Below are 23,529 nucleotides of genomic sequence, written 5' to 3' on the forward strand. Positions count from 1 at the left end.
TCTTATTTTGAGTGTACAGTAAATGCATTTTGATGGAAGGACTAATTTCTGGCCTTGTGGCCTGAAAGCTGAGAAAAGCCAAACTTCTTGTAGATCTTGTAGATCACCAGAGAGCAGGGAAAGGACATCATTGTCACTGTAAGCTTATGTGACCTCCTGGTGCCATTGTCACTGTAAGCTTGTGTGGCTTCCTGGTGCCATAGCACAGCTCTGAAGCATAGAAAACAAGCCTGGCAGCTTGTGAGGCAGCTGCACATGAAGTCAGATGTCTTACTGGTAGGGAATGTGATATCCTCATGGATGTGGTGTGATTCTGCACCCCATCCACTTCATGGATCCTGCTCCACAGCCAGTGCAGACTGGTGATGTGGTTGGCATAAGGCACACCTCATTCCTGGCTGGCTGCTCAAGCTGCTCTCCCAGAGAAGCAAGAGAGCAGGATGCATGAAAGAGGGTAAAGCAGGAAACTGACTGCTTTTGAATCAGGAGGAATTTAAAAAATATTTTATTAAATCTTCTGCCAGAAAGAAAGGTAAACATCTTGCCTTAAAAAATTTGATTCTAAGGTGCTTGCTCACCTTCCATTTAAAGAATGGGCCTGGGACCAATGAGGACTGAAGTCAACTCCAGTGTGCTACAGAAAACTGTGCTGCCTAACTGCATCAAGACTGTTTATTTCCCTTTGCATCCACTTCCCAATGGAGCCAAAATATAAAATGCAAACCTCTCCTTCCCTCATGTAATGCTCTGCCAGAGCTGGCATCCTGTGAGTGTTGGCTGGAAGGATCTCTGGAGGTCTCCAGACACTGGACTGCTGCCAGCACCAGATCAGATTGGCCATAGCTGTGTCTGGCCCCAAAGTCTAAGTCTGATTCTCGTGTGCTTGCATAGCACTTGGAGCATTGGGGCCTTTTTCTCAGATTCATGGATTCTCAGGGTTCATGGAGGGCACAAGAAAGTTTACCTGGGATGTCCACCTCCCTCTGCCTCTATCAGGGAAGGAAAGCCAGAAGGGCTACTAAACCAGCATGTGTTCAGTCTGTTAGCAGGTTCCTGTGCTGAATTTACCTCATAAAAATGCCATCCTGGGGCAGGATGACAGTCCCCAGGACTGGGACAGTTCAGGACCAGGTAGCCTGCCTGTTGGGTTTTTCCTGCTAGAGGCCATTAACACAGGAGGGAGAACAGCAAGAGAGCACCAGTTGAATTTACTGAGGAATTGAGCCAGATTCCTATGTGCTGCCAGCACAAAAATAGCTGTCATCTTTAGATTTTATGGCTTTTCTTTGTTAGAGTCTGGATCAGACTTGTTTTCAAAACAACCTTCAAACAACATAAATATACCTGTCACTGAAAACAAATAAGCCTGGAGCAATTAAACAATACTTCCCTGAAGTAATCCCTGAACCTCTGTAAAAGCCGTTAAAAAATGAGTTGGGATCACAGAGAGGAAACAACAGAATGCTGAATGTTGGCCATGTACCTCACTCACTGTTTTTTCAACTTCATGCTATTGGATTACTTTCTAAAGTACTCTGGGGACAGAGACAGGAAAGAACAGCTTTCCTTGGCAAAGGGAGGAAGTTTCTCACACACGGCTGTATTTTCCGTGGCTCATCTAGCAAAATGCACATGCCTGAAAAAACAGCAAGAAAAAGTCCATCCAAGAGAGGCCGATAGTGTGGATTCCATGTCCCCATGTACTGGCAGTCTGGCACTGGTATGGGGCTGGATGGTATCCCTGGGTCACTGGGTGCAGGTGGGAAGTGCTGCATGCCAGAAAGCCATGAGCAGCTAGCATGATCTTGGTCCTGGCCAGGGAATAAGGAGCCTCTCCTCCTGACAAAGAAGCTTATGTGCAGCTAGGAGAGTCACGATGAGTTTTACTCATCTTGTAGCACTAACCAGGGCAACAAGACTTTCGCTTCAGTCAGAGTCCCAGCAGGACGGATGGCTGCCAGAGCCACCATGTTGGGATTAGGTTTGTTCCTTTTTTACTCTAAGGAATTTGCCCCCATAAGTTACTAGGAGACTAAGTACTGGGTGCTTAAGGGTGCTTGACCAAAACAAAGAGGTGGCCGGGACAGGGAGATAAGGACAGGGCGGAGGCAGCTTCGCTCTCCCGCTCTCAAGCATCGCAGCGGAGAGGAGACGGGCAGCTGCTGCAGCGGGAGGAGCTCGCTGTCCCCACCGGCTCCAGTCCTGAGGAAATTACCACCACCTGCTCGTGTGCCCCGAACACTGAGCTCGCCTCCTCCCGCCCTGCCGGGCCGGCCCTGTCCCGCCACGGCCGGCTCTTGGGCTCTGCTGTGAGGCTTTTTGTTTGGCTGTAGCCCCGCATGTCCCGCCCTGCCAGGATACCGCTGACGTTCCGGCCACCACTGGAGGAGCTTCTGATCATCCACCAGCCCACGATTTTCCACCGTTCCAGACTGGTGCTCTCGGAGTCCCAAGAGATCAGACTGCTCCGGGCTCTGTGAAACAAAGCCCCTCGAGGTTCCTGGTTCTGTTTATTATTAATACTGTAGCTCTTGTTGTTAGTTTGCCTTTGTTATACATACTAGTAAAGAACTGTTATTCCTATTCCCATACCTCTGCCTGAAAGCCCCTTTAATTTTATAAATTATAATTATTCAAAGGGAGGCCCTGCCTCTCCTTAGCAAATACCAAGACACATCAAACCAAGACACATCATAAGTGTGTTTCAAGGCGAGTTGTCTTCTCATGCTCATCCCTGCTTCCACTGTAGGGCTCTGCCCAGTTGAGTATAATTTTTCCAATTCTTATTCTGTAATTAGAGCAACCATGAGATGCTAATAATTTCCCTACTCAAATTGCTTTGTGCACTGCCATTCTTTCACACACGACCACACTCTTGAGATGCAGTGCTCACAATGGCTTTTTAAGGCTTGCAAACTGCAAGTAACACCTTGGACTTGCACCTGCAAATCTGCATGTCCAAAGAAACAGGCGCCAAAGGAACTGCTGTGTGTCCTTGTCAGAGTGCCTGACATGCAGCCCGCCGTGCCTGTGTCACCACGGGGACTCTTCTGAGAACCCTAGCAATGAAACAGCGGTGAGCAGAATCTCAGAATCAATGAGATTGTAAAAAACTCTGAGATCATTGCGTCCAACCTATGACTGAACACCACCTTGTCACCCAGCACCGAGTGCCACGTCCAGTCTTTCCTGAAACACCTCCAGGGACCGTGGCACCACCACCTCCTTGTGCAGTCATTCTAGTACCTAATCACCCTTCCTGTAAAGAAATCCTTCCTGATATCTGACCTGAACATCCCTCGTGTAGTTTGAGGTACCATGTTCTCTTGATCTGTCACTGGTTGCCTGAAGCAGCAGCCAGTCCCCACCTGTCTGTACCCTCCTTTCAGGGCCTCCTAGACAGTAATAAGGTCACCCTCGAGCCTCCTTTTTTCCAGCCTAAACAACCCCAGCTCTCTCAGCCACTCCTCCAAGGGATTGTGCTCCACACCCTCCAGCAGCTCCACTGTCTCTGGCATCTCCATGTCCTTCCTGCACTGGGAGGCCCAGGGCTGGACACAGCACTCGAGGTGTGCCCTCACTAGTGCTGAGCACAGGGGGACAACCCCTGCCCTGCTCCTGCCGGTCACACAATTGCTGACACAGGTCAGGATACCGCTGGTCTTGGCCGCCTGGGGGCACGGCGGCTCCCGCTGGCCGGCGGGAGTTCCCCGCCCTGGGAACGCCATTGGAACCAGCGGCGCTCTGATCCCGCCCGCGCATGCCCAGGCCGCGCCTGGGCCCCGCGCCGCCTCCGCTCCACCGCTGGGGGGCGCGCCAGCTCCGCAGCCGCCGGGGGGGGGGGGGGGCGGGGGGGGCTGATCCGGAGGGTGACGTCATCCGCGCCAGGGGCGGGGCGGGGCGGCGCGCGCGTTATTTATCCGGGGGCGCGCGGGAAGAGGAAGTGGCGCAGAGGTCGCGGCGGAAGGGCTGGCGGAAGGCCTGGCAGCGGCGGCGACACACCACTGATACCACTACCAGCGGCGGCCTTAGCAGCAGCGGCGGCGGCTCAAGATGTCTATCGAAATCGAGTCCTCCGAGTACGTATAGCGGTGGTGGCGGGGGACCAGGGGGCCGGGGGAGCGGGGAGGGAGCCGTTCGGCGGCCCTGGCCCTGAGCCAGGCCCGGCGGCGCAGCGGCAGAGAGGCGAGGCCTGGCGGTCTCGATGGCCCCGGGGCCGTGAGGGGACGGAGGGTTGCAGGCGGTCCGGGAGGGCGGCCCGCATGTCCGGCGCCCGGCTGACCGTGCGCTGTGCTCTCTCCGCAGCGTGATCCGGCTCATCATGCAGTACCTGAAGGAAAACAGCCTCCACCGGGCGCTCGCCACCCTGCAGGAGGAGACCACCGTGTCTCTCAACACCGTGGACAGCATTGAGAGCTTCGTAGCAGACATCAACAGCGGGCACTGGGACACGGTGCTGCAGGCCATACAGTCCCTGAAGCTGCCCGACAAGACCCTCATTGATCTCTACGAGCAGGTGAGCGAGCGTGGGGTTCCTACGGACGCTTTTGGTCCGTCTGGGAGCTTCTGTGTGGTGTTTTCTAGTAACTCTTTGCTGATGCAGACATTTGTCTCTGAGTGCAGGTTGTGCTGGAGTTGATCGAGCTCCGGGAACTGGGTGCTGCGAGGTCTCTGCTGAGACAGACGGATCCCATGATCATGCTGAAACAAACTCAGCCAGAGCGCTACATCCACCTCGAAAACCTTCTGGCCAGATCTTACTTTGATCCTCGTGAGGTACGTTATGTCTTTCTCTGGAAACTTTTCCTGCATGACCCTCAGCATCATTGCAAGCTGCTGATGGCTCACAGCATTGTTTTTGTTTTGGTTTGGTTTTTTTTTTTCTTATCTTGTGCAGTTTTCAGTCTGATTTTACACCCTTCTATGAAGTATTTGGGAAGCAGTGCATGACACTTCTTGGAGAGACAGCAGCAGAGCAGTCGTTTTGAAATGTACTGTGGTTGGGAGTTTGGGGATTTGGCCCTGTGTCCTGCCACAGGATGACATCTGCAGCTTCCTTTTTTAGTATCATGTAGGCAGCAGAAGAAAATGCAGGTTGTGCAAACAGAAAGAGTGTTACAAACTATCAGTAAAAACAAGACGTTGTTTCTGACTGGTTACATCAGTCTAAAAGTTTTTGTGAAGGCATGTTAGGTTAACTTAGTTAAGGAACTGCTTTTTGAAGGTCTTTTCCAACCCTGATGATTCTTTGGTTTTAAGATTGGTGTTAAAGAGCAGAGCTTTTTTGGAGGCCTGACACAAAATTTTTATGGAAGGGGTTTCAATTTCAGAACGACAGAGGTCTTTTTGAGAAAAAAAAAGTTATTTGGACTACTAACCTCACAAAAAAATCTTTTCTCTAGGCATACCCAGATGGGAGTAGCAAAGAGAAGCGGAGAGCTGCTATTGCACAAGCTTTGGCTGGAGAGGTCAGTGTGGTGCCTCCATCTCGTCTTATGGCATTGTTGGGGCAGGTGAGTATTGAAAAATATTTTAGGAGCTGTGTCTTTACAAAACTGTATAAAACTAGTTATGGTATAGTTGAGTCTCCAGCTGTGTAAAAGTAAAGTTTAAACGTGGTACAGTTTAAAAAAAAGTCATCACTTTAGCAGTAGACTTCTTCCAGTAGAGTAAATATGCAGCACAGTGTGCACTTTGAGAATAACAGTCTATTATCAGCCCTTTCTGATTCTCAGAACGTATTCATTGGTACAGGCAATGTTTCATATGTAGTAGATTTGTGTTAATTTGTCACTAATGGTGTGTCTTTCATCTCCTCTAAAGGCGCTGAAATGGCAGCAGCACCAGGGCCTGCTTCCTCCCGGGATGACAATTGACTTGTTCAGAGGCAAAGCAGCTGTGAAAGATGTAGAGGAAGAGAAGTTCCCCACGCAGCTGAGCAGGCATATTAAGGTAACGCTTGCTTTTGTGTGTTTCTGCTGCTTTTTCTTTCATGTGTTTTATGTTGGGAGATAAGAGGAACTCTTCTGAATGCTTCTTTTTACCTTGTTGTAAGTAGTTCCCCTCCCTCACCATCCACACCTGTGTTTTTTCTATCCTTTTCCATGCCTTATTTTGTCAGAAGACTTTTCATGGGAGTCTGAGATTAGGTCTGTTAGTAATTTTGGGTGCTTATGGTATTTGTGATTAAGATAACCGTATTTTTACCATCATAATGACACTGCAGTTTTGTTTTAATGAGTTGAGTCTTTTATATTGCTTATTAAGCTTTACTTATACTTGTTTTTTAAAACAGTTTGGGCAGAAGTCACATGTGGAGTGTGCTCGGTTTTCTCCAGATGGACAGTATCTGGTTACTGGCTCAGTTGATGGCTTCATTGAAGTGTGGAACTTCACTACTGGAAAGATTAGGAAGGTAAGTTGCTCCTTATTTCACACACAGTGACTTTGTCTTGTCAGAGTGCCCGATTTTTATTCTTTGAGATTGTTTAACTTCTTAGGGACTGTGAACCTGAGATTGTCTGTTTAGGTGATTCAGATATCAGTCTGGAAGATTTATGTGGGTGTAGTTGTTTAGTTTATCATAGATTTCTCTCAGTGATAACTTTTTTACCTTTCTGCACTACTGTGTGGCCTTTAAAATGGTGACAGTGGTAGTACTCTGTATTACAAGGCAATGAAGTCTGATTTACAGTAAGTTATAGAATATAACTGAAGTTATATAACTGTTAGTACTTTTGCACTTTGTCTTAAAATAGACTTCATTGATTCCACTACTTTGACTGATGAATCTTCTGCTTTTATTTAGGATCTGAAGTATCAGGCACAAGATAACTTCATGATGATGGATGATGCAGTGCTGTGCATGTGCTTCAGCAGAGATACAGAAATGCTAGCAACTGGAGCACAAGATGGAAAGATCAAGGTACAAATCTTTTTGTATGGTATGTTGGGAGAGGCTGTGACCAAAAAGATTAGTTTGCAATATCAGTAATGTTCCCATTCTGTAAAAACTCAAAGGAAGTTTAACATGGGTCAGAAATAGCTATGTATTGGCTCTGATTAAGCTCGTGTGATCTCATGACAAAGTAATCACTTATTTGCGGTTTCTTTTCAGGTGTGGAAAATCCAGAGTGGTCAGTGTCTGAGAAGATTTGAAAGAGCTCACAGTAAAGGTGTTACATGCCTCAGTTTCTCCAAAGACAGCAGCCAAATTCTTAGTGCTTCTTTTGATCAGACAATCAGGTAAATAAACGGAGAATGTGTGAGCTACAGTGTGGGAGAAAAGAAAACAGATTGTTCTCATTAAGCAGTTTTAACTATAAAATAGTGTGATTTAGAAGGTAGCTGTAGAGATCCACTATACTTCTAAAGCACAGCCAACCTTTCAGTTAGGACAGGCTATTCAGAGCCTTGTCCAGCTGAGTTTTCAAAATCTCCAGAATTCCAGATCCCAGTGCTTCTCTTGGGGAAAATCCTATATGGATATAGTGGAAGATATTTGGGGTTAATTTGGTTTGGTTGGAGTTTTTTGTTGTCTTTTTGGTGGGGTGGGATTTTTTTAATGTCACTTGCCTTTTGTACTTCAGCTCTACACCTTTTGAGGAGTCTTATTTCCAATTAGTCTGTAAAGACATGTTGGGTAGTGATGTTAACCCAACAGTTACAATTTTTTAGGTGTTAAAATTATTTTAGTGAATATACCTCCTGTTCTCCTCTTTTGTCCCCTTTCTCTCTTTTCTCTCTATTCTCCTCAGGATCATTGCAGGATATGATCTGAGGATCTTGGAATATTTATACTCAGAAGAATACTCAAACAGTGTTGTAGTCTTAACAGGCAAGAGGATCATCCTCAAACCCCTTTTCCTGCAGATCTTAGCATCATGAAAGTCTTGATTATTGTTTGTGTAATTCAATAACATCCTACACCAGCTTGGTTACTGAATGGAATTTGCTCACTCATTTCCACCTATGTTGTCTGACAGGATTCATGGTTTAAAATCTGGGAAAACCCTAAAGGAATTCCGTGGTCATTCTTCCTTTGTCAATGAAGCTACTTTTACCCAGGATGGCCACTATATTATCAGTGCATCCTCCGATGGCACGGTGAAGGTAAGCTGGCATTTATCCTTTGTGAAGAATGCCTTCAGACTCTTGCTGTCTTACCACTCCTTTGTTAGAATTGTTACAGTCATTGGAGCTAATTTTTTTTTTTTTTTTTATACAAGGTTTGGAATGTGAAGACAACAGAGTGCTCCAACACCTTCAAGTCTTTGGGTAGCACTGCTGGGACAGACATTACTGTGAACAGTGTCATTCTTCTGCCTAAAAACCCAGAACACTTTGTTGTTTGTAACAGATCGAATACAGTTGTCATCATGAATATGCAAGGACAGGTATGTGATCTTACTGGTATCCTTTCAGGTCTCTCTGTCATTTCAAGAATGCAGAAAACCTAGTTAATAACCTAACCCTAACCTATCAGGCTTAAACTTGATTTCTCTGGTTTGCTTGCATGACAAATATTCTGGACTATGTTTATAGAACACAGAAAGCTCTTGAAGTTATCGAGAGATCTGTGTTCTGAACAGACCTAGTACTTCCTAAATATTTTTGCCCTAGACATAGTGTTCATATGCTGCTGTTCAATCCTGACAAATGTTTTTGGGGTTGTGTCTTTACAGATTGTAAGAAGTTTTAGCTCTGGTAAGAGGGAAGGTGGTGACTTTGTCTGCTGTGCACTTTCACCTCGTGGTGAATGGATCTACTGTGTTGGTGAAGATTTTGTGCTGTACTGCTTCAGCACAGTGACGGGCAAACTGGAGAGAACTCTGACTGTAAGTTTTCAGCTCTAAGCTTTTCCAGACTTTTAAATATGGGGATGATGTAAATGCTCATTATGAACTCCATAAGAAGGAATCTCAGACCAAGGAGTCTTTCAGCTCTAGCAGACATGATTGGTAACAAATAAATTTCAGGTCATTTGACCATAGAATGTTTTTGGGTTTTTTAGAACCATATAATTGTAAAAGTTAGGGAAGTATTTACCCATCAAGCAAAGACTGAATTTGTACTGCTTTCCTTGAAGGAGAGCATGTCTTGATCTTGGCTCCTCCAGCTGGTGGAGAATCTGAAAAAGCTGTCAGATTTAAAGCTATTTGATTTAAATTTGCTTTAGATTGAACTTAGAGGAATATCAGCTTAAGTGTCTAAATTTAATGGGGAACACTTAGATATCATGGACTTCAGTGGATGTAAACCTTCACAGAACCTTCCCTTGCCCAACAAAAAGTTAACTGCCATGTCACAAAATTTGTTGTGACTGGAATTGAATGTTGGGGGGGTATGTACCCCTGCTTTTGCTCTATGCACAAATCACCTTAACCCTCAGTCTGGCTGTCCTCCAGTTGTTTTTTGAAGAAAGTATATTTCTTAAATCTTCTTAAGGTTAGACTCTAATGTAACTTTCTGCTTACTTTCTAGGTCCATGAAAAAGATGTCATTGGCATTGCTCATCACCCCCACCAGAACCTGATTGCCACCTACAGTGAAGATGGCCTCCTCAAGCTCTGGAAGCCATAGATGGGTTTTGCAGCAAGTTCTGAAGCATGCCTGTTAGTTGCAGGTTACTAGTGTTTGTGCTTTAACAAAGTCTAAATATGCAGAGTGTAATACTTGCTCAATTTTCAGTTCAGGTTTCCAGAGAATTACATTTTTACCTACCTAGAGTGGATTGATGCATAAATACAGCATCAGATAATTTCATATACTTTTATTTTTAGTAGAGTAGTTAAAGCAACTTCAGTGAGAATGCTTTTCTGCCTCCTGAAGTCTGTACTCTTCCTACAATGTTTGTAAAAGTTGAATGAGCCAGCAGCTGTACATGCTTATGAGTTGTTGCTGACTTCCTAGAATACAGTAAAATGCTGTTGTGTTTTTTTTTTTTTTCTTTTGAGTGAAATGTGGAATGGAAAGCTGTCTCTTCCCCACTGCTGAAACAGGAATAGTTTCCTGGGATGCAGATGAGGATACAGTATCATCGTCTTGAAGATGGGGTCATTTCTAGGCCATTAGGTTTTGCTGTGTTGAATTTTCACTATCATCTTTCTACTTATCTGGGGAAAGTAGAATCACACAGCTGCCTTAGGATGAAACTATCCTTCCCCGTCTGCCAGCACTTCCTACTACAGACTGTAAACCTGCCTAATAAGGCAGTGAGGTACAGTTGATTTTGTTTGGGGATTTTTTTTTGTTTGTTTGTTTTTATTTTACTTCACTTCCAGACTATAAGGAGTTATTACCGGGGCCATCTTCCTGTAAGTGCAAAATGTTTTCAGACCAGCTGTAACTGAAACAGGCTCCAGGGGATCAATATTTTAAAACATGAAAAAGCTGGTTTACATAGGCTGAGTTCCTAGTGCTGTGATAATGCTTTAAATAATTATTTTAAAGATTTGTTTTTAAATTTCATATTCCTGTGGACCTAGCCAAGGTTATTCTTAGGTCCCACAAGATAAGATATTTGCAGGCTCTTCAATTTGAAGCACGTGATTTTTTTGTTGAGAGATTCTGACTAATGTACACTGTTCTGAATGTACACCAGAATCTTCTAAAGTCTGTGTCTTTTCTAGGATGCAGAAAAATGAGGTTTTTCCTGTAATGATGAATCAAATGCATGTACATACAATGTGTTCTGTCCTCATCTCATGTAGAATGCTTTCCTACTGCAGCAGTCTATCAGACAGTAATAACTTGTCTTCACCTTAATAAATTAGTTCTACTTTAAGTATTTTGTCTGTGTCTTTACTGGTGTGGGGAAATGTCAAAAAAGTTCAGCTGGAATTCTCACACAGCACCTTTACTGTGCTGGCAGAGTTCAGCTCTCTACTGAGCTATGATGTCTGAATTCCCAGGTTGTTTTTTACTTCCTGAGATAGGCTAAAGGGGCCTTTTTTAGAAAGTAAAAGGTGATTATTTTTCCTGCCTGGAAAAACAGATATATCTGACAGTGATACTGTCAGTGATATCTGACAAGCTCCATAAGCAGTTAGTAATTCTGTTAAGGGGGAAGAGCTTGACAAAATATTTTTAGTAGTACTTTCCCATCCCTTTAGCATCTTTGTGACTCTTTACTGGTCTCTCTCAGTACAACTCTGTCCCTTTTGTATGGGAAGACCCAAAACCAGCGAGTATTCCAGGTGTGTCCTTGCTCTTGCTGAGGTGCTGGGAAAGATTGCCTCCTTCCACTGCTGGCAACCAGGAGACCATTTGTCGTCTTTCCAGAAAGGTGGCTCATGTTGAGCTTGCTGTCCACCAGTTCCTTCTTGGCTGTTTTCCAGCTGAGTGCCCCCAGCATGTGCTGTTGCATTGGGGTGTTCCTCCCCAGGTGCACAACTTTGCACTTCCCTTCGAATTTCGTAAGGTTTTTGTCAGCTCATTTCCCCGGCCTCTCCAGGTCCCTCTGGATGGCAACTGTCTTGGGTTATGTTACCAAAAAATAATGTGTATTCTATTTAATCTGTTGAAAGCCTATGGGGACATGTTTTTGTTTCTCTCTTGTAACTGCAGGGGGGAGGGGGGTGGCTGCTTTCTGATAATGGGCCATTAAGGCTCACCAATAATATGACACATCATCTCAGTGTTCTCTATTCCAGTGGAACTGCATCTGCCACTCCAGGAGGGCTTACTTCGGACTGCTTCTAACACCCTGACCAACAGGGTGTCAGCTTGTATTTCTGACCCTGTCAGGGTTTTCTGGGATTTTCTATTTGTTTTGTTTGCTTGTTTTTTTGTACTACTACATTTGTATTCTTAATATTTCTAGTAAAGAACTGTTATTCCTTTTCCCAAATCTTTGCCTGAAAAGCCTTTAATTGCAAAATGATATAATTTGGAAGAGGAGAACTTACGTTCTCCATTCCAAGAGAAACTCCAGTTTTTCCTGGCAGATATCTGTGTTCCCAAACCAGGAGAGCAACACACCCCTCTGCTTTACCAGCTGCTTCTCCCTCTTCAGTCCTATCTGCAAACTTGCTGAGGCCTGAAGCAGTACTGACCCTGGGCTCTGCCCTCCAACTGCACTTTGGGGGGTATCCAGCCATGAAAGCCAGACATTTTATCTGCACAATGTGTCTGCCTTTGGCTGTCCTGCTTTCTCTAACAGGCAGGACACATGAGGAGATGACTTGGGATGTTTTTCATTTGCTTTGCCAGGGCTTTATAATCTTCCTTGATCTCACCTGTGTTTGGGCTTGTGGCACCATTTGTACTCATATGAAAAAGTGATGGGGGTAGTGGTCTATGACAGGTCAGGGTACCCTCTCAGCAACACCATAGATCCCAGTTACTGGAGGGCAGGATGCCCCTCAAGACTGTCAGGCTGGCAGATGGACAGCTCAGTCCTCACCTGCTACAACCACTTGATGTTTCTCTTGACAGTATTCACAATGCACTGCCAGTGAGGTTCTCTTTGTTGGGCCTTGCTCATGGACATCTGAAGCCTTTAAAGCATCAGATCTACATTTCTGGTCTGCAAGTTGAAGGGTGGAGACTGAATTGGAGCCCTGCTTTTGTGGTTCACCAGGGTGCCAGTTGCCCTAGGCTCAGTGGTATCCACTGTAGGTATGTGGTTCTGGACCCACTTACATATCTCTGCTTCAGCTGCTCTAATACTGCACAGCCAAGTGCCTGTCTCTTGCGCTCCAGCCACCTCTCACAGCTGGTCATCCACCTGTGCACACTTGGTGCCGGTACCAGCCTTTCCTTCAGAATTATCTGGGCATCCATTGAAACTTACTACCTGTACTGACACTGCCTACCTCACCATTTTTTTTTGCGTAGAAGCGTCAGGCTTCTCGGGGGCTGGCTCAGCAGATACACTGGCTTTAGCTCTGGAATGCCCACTATTATGGCACAGACCTAAAGCACTTATCTGAGATGTCGATCTACTTGTACTGTTACTATTATTATTATTATTAATTATTATTATGTTTTCCTGACAGCATTTAACAGGGCAGCTGAAGTCCCATTGTTTGGGCACTGTAACAATACTCATTTTACCCCCTAAGAAAACAATAAGCTTGGCATTTCTTTATGTATGGTTTTCAAAAAGAGTGACTTAAATCAAATCCCACTTTTCTTTGTGTGCTTTCCTAATGCTCTGAGCAGCAATCAGTCACAAACATGTCTTCCCATGTGAAGCTGCTAATGAAACATCATAGGCCAAGTTGTTTGCTTACTTGAATTTACATCACATTGCAAATTCAGAGATTTGGGATGACTGAGTTTGAATTTACACCCCTGGGCTGGGCCAACCTCTTCCACTGCTGCTGGGTAGCAGGAGGAGGAGAGGACCTTCTAAGGGTCTGAAAGCAGAGGTAAAAATGAGAGTAGACTCTTAAATGAGCCTGCAGTGGGTATTCTGTTTCACAGCCACCATGTGCAATAGTAGCACTGCTAGTTTTATGGGGAAAAAAATGAAGTCCTAAATGCCTGGTGCACAGTGAAAATAATTGTAATAGACTAAAATATAAGCTCGATCATATGAATTAGGTGGTGTTGAAAGTAATTCCAAACTCAGATTACAATAGGTCAGGTTACTATACCGGTAGTTACAGAAACAGGTATTTTCTGCTACCGTATCCTCAATTTTTACAGCTGTCCCTTCTGTTCATTTCCCCAAATTAGAAACTGTATCCCAAATGAAGCAACAAGTCAGACAAAAAAGAAAAAAAAAGCCTCTTCATTTTTTAGTGGCACAGAACATGTCTAGCTGCTTGCTCTGTGCGGCATCCAGCGTATCACGGGAGAACAGTCCTTCTAGCTCTTGCCATCCAGTGCTTTTTGCAAAAAGCTTACTCTGCTGCGGCCAATATTCATTTGGGGCACAGATTTTGTATAAGTGACCAGTTAATTTCAAAACAGAATACAAACGTGGTGGTGTTCCTGCTGCCCTTCCTGCACCAGCAGTGCATCCTTCCCTGGATTGCTCTGCTAAGGTTTCCAGGGGCAGCACTTGGTCAGTCACATTCCTCCTGGAATCTGGACCTGGTCCATCTGCTGTGGGGTCACCATGTATGAAGCACGTATGAGTCCATGGTCTCCAGACTAAGTCAAGAATATGACTTCAGATATGCCAATGCAGGTATGGGTGGGGTGAAAGGAAAACTACTGTTCCTGAGAAAGTAAGTCTATGGATATTTTTTTTTCTTAATATAATACACAGTCATCTGAAGCAAAATCATATCCCACTGTCATGCTCAAGGCTGTGAATGGAGTGTTGTTTGTCCTTGCTATTTTGATCTAGTGATTAAGGAAAAAAATAAACAAGAGTGCTTACTGAGCGGAAAAAAAAAGTAGCGTATTTTACTATGGTTTATGCCTCAAGCCAGCTGTGCAGGAGTTAGCCCTAACCAGAGGAGGATTACTTTCTATTTCTCCCCTCAACTTGGAGAAACCAATCTACTGATATAACACAGCACCTACAGGTCACATTTTTCAGCTCACTGATGAGCTCACTCAAGTAGAATTTGGAAAAACATTTGGCCTACATAATTTTATTTCTGTTGAGACAGAAAACAAGTAAGTAGGTGAAACATGCAGGTGAAAGATCACAGTTCTATAGATTCCTGAAAGGGACTACATTTGAGGTACAAAATCCATGGTATACTAGCTGTCTTTATACAATGAAACTTGTAATGCTCAGGTAAGCTAGAGATGTTTTTTTTCCTAAGAGCTTCCAGATATTCAAGTTACAACACATATACTGCCACAAAACAGCTACTTAGGTGAGTTTGCCTCATGATACTTTTGCTTCAAAGCAGTACAAAAAGCGTAAGCTCTCTCCCAAGCCAGATGGTTGAGCAAGACTAAACTACCACACTAGAGGTTAAATCTGGAGTTGTCTTCTCAGCATATTTTCTGAAAGAAGGTTTTTAAGATTTTTCTGTGAATAGCTGTCTAAAAAGAAGGGGGTGGTGTTTTTAAACCAACATCTGGTCTAAGAAAAGAGGCAATGAACAATTTTGTAATTATATTGGAAACACTTCATCTACAATAATTAGAACATTCATACAGAAATTTAAGAGTCAGCTTGAAATAATGCACACAAATACATTAATTTCAGAACATCCTAGATGCATTGGTTGGTTGTATTCACTACTGTACTCTCCTCTGCAAGATCACATACACCCACTAAGAGGACTGGTACGGCTTTCTGTAACACACCAAAGGTATCTGGTTTCAGTAATCAAGGTGGAAATCAAGCTTCCTCTAGCAGCAATCTGACACTCCAAGCCACCTGTGTGTTGACAAAGCCTGGAGGATTTTACTAATGCGCAGTAGCCAAGGCTGCTCCAAGCAACCACTGGCTCCCCAGGCAGTGTGGCTCAGGACAGCAGCCAAATGGGAGTCACCAATGAAACAAAGCAAGCTCCACACCTAGCTTCGGGGTCAGGAGCAGAGCTGGCACAGTAAAGGACTACCTGACCTCATACTTGGGGATCGCACGATTTTAATGGGCCTGTGCAGATTGACCACATCTGTGTCAGCCTCATCTACCACGTGGGTTGTATTAGAGCCAGTCCCTATTAAACAAACACCAGCACAAGCCCAAACATCATTATCCTAATTGGTACAAAACTTAACTACATCTTACCATGGATTGTAAGTACTTGTGCAGACTTTATTCACAGAGTCTAAGATCTAGAAGTCCTAAAAATCACACCACAGAATCTTAGTTTAAGCCTGGGCAATTGCACACATACAGGAATTACAAGGTCTGGAATAAAAGACAAAAAGGTAAAGGAGTTTTCTAGACCAAGAGGCAGGGGTGAAGTGCAGTCAACTTCATTTCAGCTTGCATCCTGGAGCTTTACACAAATTGCAAAGTCAGTTTAATTACTTAGTTTATTTCTTTTATGCTTTTAGAAATAACTATGGCTGGATAGAACAACAAATAGCAGGAAGTGAGGGCAAACTGCTTGTAGTCCTTCACTCATCCACTACTGCATACAAAAAAAGCATCACAAGTTATTCACTGGCCCATTTATGATGTCTGGCACTGAACACCACCTCTAGGCTGATGTTCATCATCTTCATACACTTCTCCATTATAGTGGTGTTTTCGCTTCTGAGATGGATCAAAGTCCACTAATTCCACCTGTTCCATTTCCTCAGTTTCTTCTATCTCCTGCCTTGTAGGTAGCAGTTTTTCAAGTAAGGACAGCTTATCTGAGGACAGGAAGCCACTCTCTGGGAAGATGACCTGAAATCATCAAGAACAAAGGTTACTCAAGTCTAGCTGGACCTCAAGGTTAAATATCTGCCAAAGTCAGCTTTGTTGACACAGATTACCTTAAATTCAGAGCTTAAAAAATTATCGACATCACTAAGCTGTTTTTTAATGCCTGCATTATGTTAGTTTCTAATTCTGGCAACTCAGTCAACACCTTTCTTCTGACTCAGGCCACCCTCCGGAAATACTCACAAAAGCAAGGTATATACGTAATATAATAGCACATACAACTACATATATTAATATATATAAAACCAAAATGTCAGCAATAGAGATATGGTTAAATATATTCCAAGCTGTAGCAGATGGGGTGTGGATGCTGAATGTGAAAAATCAGGCAGCAGCACAGTATCTGTGTGAAGCTAAGTCACACAGACTTCTCATACGGGCCTGAGATATTGTGGCCTGAGAAACTGGAAGTAAGAGTTTAATTAGTCCTTGGAGAAAGTAAAACAATCTCTGCACATGTTGTTTGTCTTCCTGTTGTTTACTTGCAAGAAATAACTGAAGGGTGTTGCTCCTAACTGTCTAATAATGGTAGTGTATTGATTTGCTGTCCAATGAAGTTTTATTCCATTGGAACTGTCTATAAAAGAAAATTTCAGAGAATAAAGATCGCTCTCACTTGTTAATAAACCTGAGAGTCTGTGTGTCATTTCTACTGCTGTTCCTAATTAGAGTGACAAGGGGGTCCACTGCTATAGCTCCCAGCACTAGCTTCCCCCAGAGCAGGAAATCAGCATTTTCCAACCCACTCTTCTGCTCCAGCGCAGAGGTTGAAGTTATTCATGCATCCTTCCTACAGGACAATAAAAACTAAAGAATATGTCAAGCAAATGGAAATTCACAAGGCTGCTGAAGAAACTCCTCTGTACTTTGAGTGCATAGTGTTCTGGCAGTTTTCTCTTTGCTCTGAACTGTAATTCTGACAGGTTGCATGTTCTCACCATTGTAAAGAACAAACACCAAAATAGAATATCTGATTATCGATATCTCTTCTTGACTGAGGTAGTGTTTATTGGTTAAATTTTGGATGGATGTTCAGTCCTGAAATGCCGAGGAAATGAGTTGATTCACTTACCCTGAATTCTATGATCAGACGTCCTTTTTCATATGGTCTGCGATAAATTGGCATACCTTCATTCAACACACACTTAATAGCCCCATGCTCAACAACCTGGCCTAAAAAAACAACAACAAAAAAACTACAAAAAAGGAAGGGAACCATGCAGGCAACAGAAGCAGCTTCAGTTACAATTCCCTTCAATATTTATGTAGCTTTCTACCTTGTGGTTAGGCAGCAACACCAACATGTAGTAGTTGAACTTCCTGAGTAACAGGAACTTATTGCCTGGTAACATCTGAGTAGGAAAGCAGATTGATGTCTACATTACATTCCTGTAACCTTGTTATGCTTCCCAAAGGAAGCATACTTACAAATTTATTAAGTGCTCCATTGCTTCCAAGGCTGAAAAAGTGGTTTTCAGAGACCCACAGCCTTCAGTTCTCATGAGATATCCTCAGGATGCAAGTACGTCCATGAGGTAAGATCTGTTACTACGTCACACAAAGAGAAAGTTACTGCTGACTGCTATGCAAAAATCCTTTTTTACTTTAAGATTTGTACTGCAAAGACTAGGGCAAAGAATGTGATACCAGCACACAGTCCCTCTTACACCAAGATGGGGTGCTACTCTTCCTTTAGATTTCCAGCTTGCATTCACTGTATGCTACAACTTCCAGCAGAAAGCAAACCAACTCTTACCAGGATGGGAGGTAATAATAATAGTTCTGTTATCCAGCGTTGTGATAGGCTTTTGAAAGCCACATAGTGCTTCAACCAGTTGAATATCCATAGACAGAAGCAGATCTTCATCTCGTCTAAGGCAGAACCAATCAATAACAGTCACAGTGAGAAACAGTTAAAGGATCATACTGAACTTCAATATTTAAATTGGAAATTACAATAAACTGTAATTATAACAGAAGCCCAGGCAATTAAATAAAGAATACCAAATATTAATGTAGCTCCTCAGTTACCAGGATGATACCCACTCTGAGAACCATTATGATGACGTCAAGCTATCTAAAGTGTTAGCAGTGTTTATTGGAAAGAAATACAAGGCCCACTTGCATCCAGTCTCACTTCATTGCTCTTTCTCAATTAAAAAAAGAAAACAAAATCTCTCAGCCTCATAAATACTGAGACAATTCCTTTCTTTGTGTAGATAAATACCTTCTTAATTGCACTAGCTTTCACTATGGTAATCTGTTACACTCTGCAGATTTATTACCAGGAGATGGCATTCTGGGTAATGATACAAGGACCTTCTAGTAAGTACCAAGAAGTATCTGGAATAGATAGTGCTAATTACTTTAATTGGGTTCTGACCTCAGTATGGCAATGCTAGTGATTGTCTACACGTTCAAAGGTTACAAAATCCTTCACCTTATTCAAAGAATGTAGAGCACTCACCCTGTTTTTAAAAGGTCTCTGGCAGGAGACTTGAACGAAAAGCTAATTTTAGACTCTGAAAGGAGAGGAGGAACATCCCACTTGTGCGAGAGCGTGACCTCAACATAACCCCACAAGACCAGTAATATCAAGGGTTATCGAAGGACACTATAACTGAAGGCAGCGGGCAGACGGATAGATAAAAATAATCTAGCAGAACTGTGACTTCGAGTCCTAGGAAACCATGAGAACAGTTTGGCATATCTTAATCAGTGTCTGGTTTCATGGGAAGTTAAGAAAAATCAGCTGAGTAAGCTCATCCAAAGCAAAGAGAAGTGATTCTTAACCTGTGAGCTCAGTGTTCCTTGGCACGGAATTCTGGCACCAGCTTCAAGAGCTCAGCACCAAACATGATTGTCAGGCAGACCAGCTGCAGGTTTCCCAAGAACCTTTGGCTCACTGTTCCTATTTACAAGCACAAGGTCAGTGGTCGGTGTTGAAACAAGCAAGTGCTTTCTCTAAACCCTGCAATTTCCTTGTGACTGCTGTGAACAGCAGCGAGACAATAAACATAACACACTTCTGCAACACCATTGGCGGTGCTTTTAACGGGACCAAAACATCCTGGACAGACTAATTCCACAAATAGTAACAGAAAGAGGGAGGCGTGCAACACCAAGCAGTATTGCCTGGGAACACAAAAGAGCTGAGATGTGGTCAGGGCTACTTGAGTCACTTGTGCTCTCACAACAAAAACCAGACAGGACCAATTATCCTGCCCATAGGACTTGGCAGGAAATGAAATGTGAGAAAACATGTTTGATCACAAGGGTGCACACTAAATTGAGTAAGTTTGTTCTAGGTAAGATCCACCAAAACATGTGCACACATTCCAAGTTTTCTGTGCCTTCAGGACTAGTGGACAATAGTTGACGACACTAAATGGCAATTTTCTGAGCTAAGTAATTGAGAGCAAGGAAACAGTCACAAATATTCAAAACTACTAAAAACCTCAGTATTTCAATGAGTCCTTAAAATTAAAGATTTGTAAACTCTTAACTGTAACTGTTGTTGTTTGCCTTCTATCCCCTTCTGCTGCCAAAGCTCACAGGAGATTATCTCATGTTGTTAGAACACAAGTGGCCTGACTAGCAGAATTCCCCCACGTCAGCACTCCTCTGGCCACCCAGACAAGATCACAGCTGACTGACAGTCACGTGATCTTATCTCCTGACACTCCAGTAGTACCAGATGAGTGGTAACCAAGGAAGCATGTGGAAAAACATCACTGGAGATAACATAAAAGAATTTCAAGCATCTTTACCTTGTAAATAGAGAGTGGTCTTTCTGATCCAAGACAATAATAATATCCCCTGGCTCCAGACCTGGCTCTTGGTCCCCTTCACCATGGAATGTTATTTTCTGACCATCCTTCATTCCTATTGCAGAAAACAAATACACATTTAAGATGAGAGCACCAACAACACACACTTCTATAGGCATGAGCTGGTATCAAGGTATCTCTGGACCTTTCAGCAAGAACATCAGGAATCATTCTTTCCACTGTTTTTTAATCTAATCACTTGTTTGACAGATCTTAATGGTGCTAACCTGAATTCAGTGTTATGTTTCAAGATCATTAAGTTTAACTGTACTGCCAAAAGAACCACCAACATAAAGTCCTGAAGGGAAATATCATCAAAACAGTACTCGTTATGCACACAAATACAAAAAAGAAGGCAGAAACACTGCATACCAACTGCATTTCAAGAGCAATTGACCAGTCAGCTTCTTCCGTTTTAATAAATACATGGCACATCTCCCATGAAACATCTCCCTAGTGCCTGCCAAGCTCAAGAAGCATTCTCCACAGACTGAAAGGAAGTTGTTTCACCCACTCAAGAAGTCTATCTAACAAAAAATACTACCTTTCTTATGATGTATCAGTCTCTCTTCCTTTCCTTCTAGAAAAATACTCTTCTCATAAGACTTCCCTGTTTCAAAATATCAGTAATAGATCCCTTCTAGTTCTCATTTCTTATTACTGTAGGATGTCCCCTACAAATTCAGGCACTACATAGGCTCTGCTTACATACGTAACAGTCGCAGATCATAATCTCAACCAAGTCATGTACTTGTCAGCTTGTTCTGCAGTCTTACAGGCTGCACTACTCCGGAGACTTCTCCCATCAGCTTCCCCTCAACAGAGATGCATTTGTCACTCAATACCATTACATTCACCCATCCCCGTTGTGTGTTTGTGTATCGAGTTGCATTTTGCCAGGCAAGGTAGTAGTACCTGTGCTGAGCAGCACTGTCAGGGTTGTGTAGCCAACAGAGCTCTAAGCATGAGAGGCTTAGCAATGTCTCTGCACCCTATCACTATAGCAGACCTGGCTCCCCTTCACACTGAAACACAGCAAAAGTGATCGGAGTCTGCAGGGCTTTGCTGCAGACAGTTAAAACTGGTTAGGGTACCGTATCATAAACTGGGCTTAGAGGGACCTGAAAAGTAATTTACTGCTTACAGTAATGCAGGCTTCAGAATTCCTTCTTAGCTATGCACCAAGCTTTAGAAGTGCCTGGTGATAGAGAGACAGAGATAGTCGATCTTCCCTAGAAACAAGTCTACTTTTTGTAAGGCAGAAACAAGCAATTGTACTGTGTACGTGTTCAGCACTGTTACTCACCAAATCAACCCCACATATTTGCTAAATCTTCTGTTTTAGCACTGCAAAGTCAGTCAGTACCTTCAAGTTCAATACTTCACCTTAATAAGACACCTCACACCTCACCTTTGTCAATGTGAACTTCTAGGATCTTCTTTTCTCTAACAATTTTTCTGCCATTGCAGCTCTTACACCGGTCCTTGGGGCTAATACGCTCTCCATGCCCCTGACACTCCATGCACACAGACTGGATCTGCTGCACCATTCCTGGCCCGATCTGGTGAATTCTGATCTGCATGCCTGTTCCCCTGCAGTTAGGGCAGCATTCTACCGCCCCTTTCTTACCACCACGACCTAGAAACAAAAATTGGAAATAGATGGTTTTGTCCTACAAAAAGAAAAACAACCCAGAAGTTTTAGAAACATCATCTGTTTAGTTTCAGTTTCAACATTACCTTCACATTTGTCACAGATAACGTTTTTCTGCAGTGCAAGTTTCCTCATCGCCCCATTGTACATATCTTCTAAGCTTACTGATAACTGATGGACCACGTTTTTACCTGTAAAACAGACATTTACTCAAATTTAGAAGCTTGGTCTGGACATCTCCTTGCCAAGCCATGATAAACCAAGTCTCTGCGGTTTTACATCTTGTTTCAATAGAGCTTTGTCTTGTTTTGCTTGTATTGGTCCAAAGCCCCTTCCCAGCTGCTGTCATATTAGGTAACAGTTGTTTTGACTTTGACACAGGTAAAGTCAGAAGAGACCTTCTGGAGAAGTACAAGCAGTAAGAGCAACAGAACATACAGAACCTCAAATTTTTAAGTTTTATAATGCAGGACTCTGATTTTAACGAAGTCACTGAACAGATCTCCTACAAACAAGAGACTCTGTTTGGGACCTCCATTTCAGCACTTTCTTCCTGTCAATAGGTGACTTTTTGGAACCAGAAATGAGCAATCATATTTTTACCTTCAGGAACTCCTTGGCACTTCGGCTGTTGTAGGCTGAGTTTTGTAAAGGATCCTGAGCTCTGGGTTGCTACAAGTACTTTGACAGACACTCTTAACATTCTGAGACAAAACATTCTTTCTTTTCTTTTTCACCAAATGTGCACTAGAGGTGATGGGGTCAGCACTGCTCTTAACAAATTTAAAGTTTTCCCCAGTGTGATTAAACTGGAGCTTAACTTCTGGGTAGCATTTTACTGCAGCTTCAACTTAATTCCCCTGCACAATGACGGAACACAGAAAGGCTTCACAGACTAAACTGGATCTTAGTCTCTTGTTTAGATAGTTGCTTTTGAAGCTACACTTAGAGTAGCTTAGTTAACAAGCCATTTTAAGCTACTTTACCCTCCCATTTCCTATTCTGACTACTAACAGCTAGGCTTACACTCAGCTAAAGGTTCTCCAAACACATCTGGTTAGTGATTAACAGGAGACAATGTACAGGAGACCAAACTACCACCATATCAACCAAACGCCCTCCCTTGTGGCTTCAGGCGTTAAGGGACAAAATTTTTCTCCATTTTTTACATTAAGCCTGTAACTTCAGTTTAACTCTGTTTAAATTCCTGCATCTAGGGCACTGTCCTCAGAGAATAGGATACCCCCGCCGACACGTTACCGCGCCTCTCCCTCTGCATCCTCCCTCCGCCGCCGAAGAACATATCGAATATGTCCATGGGTGACCCGAAGCCGCCGCCAGAGCCACCCTCCTTGATAGCTTGCTCTCCTCCTTTGTCATACAGCTCCCTCTTCTTCGGGTCCGACAGGACTTCGTAAGCCTGGGAGATCTGCTTGAACTGCAGGAGAACAGTTACTGGCACTCAGGAACCTGCGGCACCCTCGGCGGAACCCCCACCCGGCCCCTTCCCGCCCGGCCCCACCGCCCCGGCCCGTCCCGCCGACCTTCTCTCCTTCATTGGGGTTCTTGTCCGGGTGGTACTTCAGCGCGAGCTTGCGGTAGGCCTTCTTCAGCTCCTCGGCGGACGCGTTGGGCTTCACGCCCAGCACGTCGTAGTAGGTGGTCTCTTTCACCATGGCGGTGGCGGCGGTGGCGGCAGCGGCAGGAAGCCCCCGGGGCGGCGAGCGAACACCCCGCTCCCT

The 23,529-nt window shown here is 43.8% G+C and overlaps 2 protein-coding genes across 2 annotated transcripts; one reads left to right on the forward strand and one right to left on the reverse strand.

Moving 5' to 3' along the window:
* Window positions 1-3,943: 3,943 nt before the first annotated feature.
* SMU1 (SMU1 DNA replication regulator and spliceosomal factor) lies at window positions 3,944-10,786 on the forward strand. Its single transcript, XM_083883339.1, has 12 exons — window positions 3,944-4,079; window positions 4,306-4,516; window positions 4,624-4,776; window positions 5,403-5,513; window positions 5,824-5,952; window positions 6,296-6,415; window positions 6,809-6,925; window positions 7,118-7,245; window positions 7,986-8,112; window positions 8,229-8,396; window positions 8,685-8,837; window positions 9,484-10,786. The coding sequence occupies exons 1-12, from the start codon at window positions 4,054-4,056 to the stop codon at window positions 9,580-9,582; spliced, it is 1,542 nt and encodes a 513-aa protein (XP_083739465.1). The 5' UTR covers window positions 3,944-4,053; the 3' UTR covers window positions 9,583-10,786.
* A 5,102-nt stretch (window positions 10,787-15,888) lies between these two features.
* Window positions 15,889-23,492, reverse strand: DNAJA1 (DnaJ heat shock protein family (Hsp40) member A1). Its single transcript, XM_083883391.1, has 8 exons — window positions 23,332-23,492; window positions 23,048-23,225; window positions 21,874-21,978; window positions 21,545-21,772; window positions 20,074-20,188; window positions 18,060-18,175; window positions 17,376-17,476; window positions 15,889-16,264 (listed from the first exon to the last, which is right to left on the reverse strand). The coding sequence occupies exons 1-8, from the start codon at window positions 23,461-23,463 to the stop codon at window positions 16,046-16,048; spliced, it is 1,194 nt and encodes a 397-aa protein (XP_083739517.1). The 5' UTR covers window positions 23,464-23,492; the 3' UTR covers window positions 15,889-16,045.
* Window positions 23,493-23,529: the final 37 nt, after the last annotated feature.

The sequence above is a fragment of the Zosterops lateralis genome, assembly GCF_965231275.1.
Source record: "Zosterops lateralis genome assembly, chromosome: Z".
Classification (NCBI taxonomy): Eukaryota; Metazoa; Chordata; class Aves; order Passeriformes; family Zosteropidae; genus Zosterops; species Zosterops lateralis.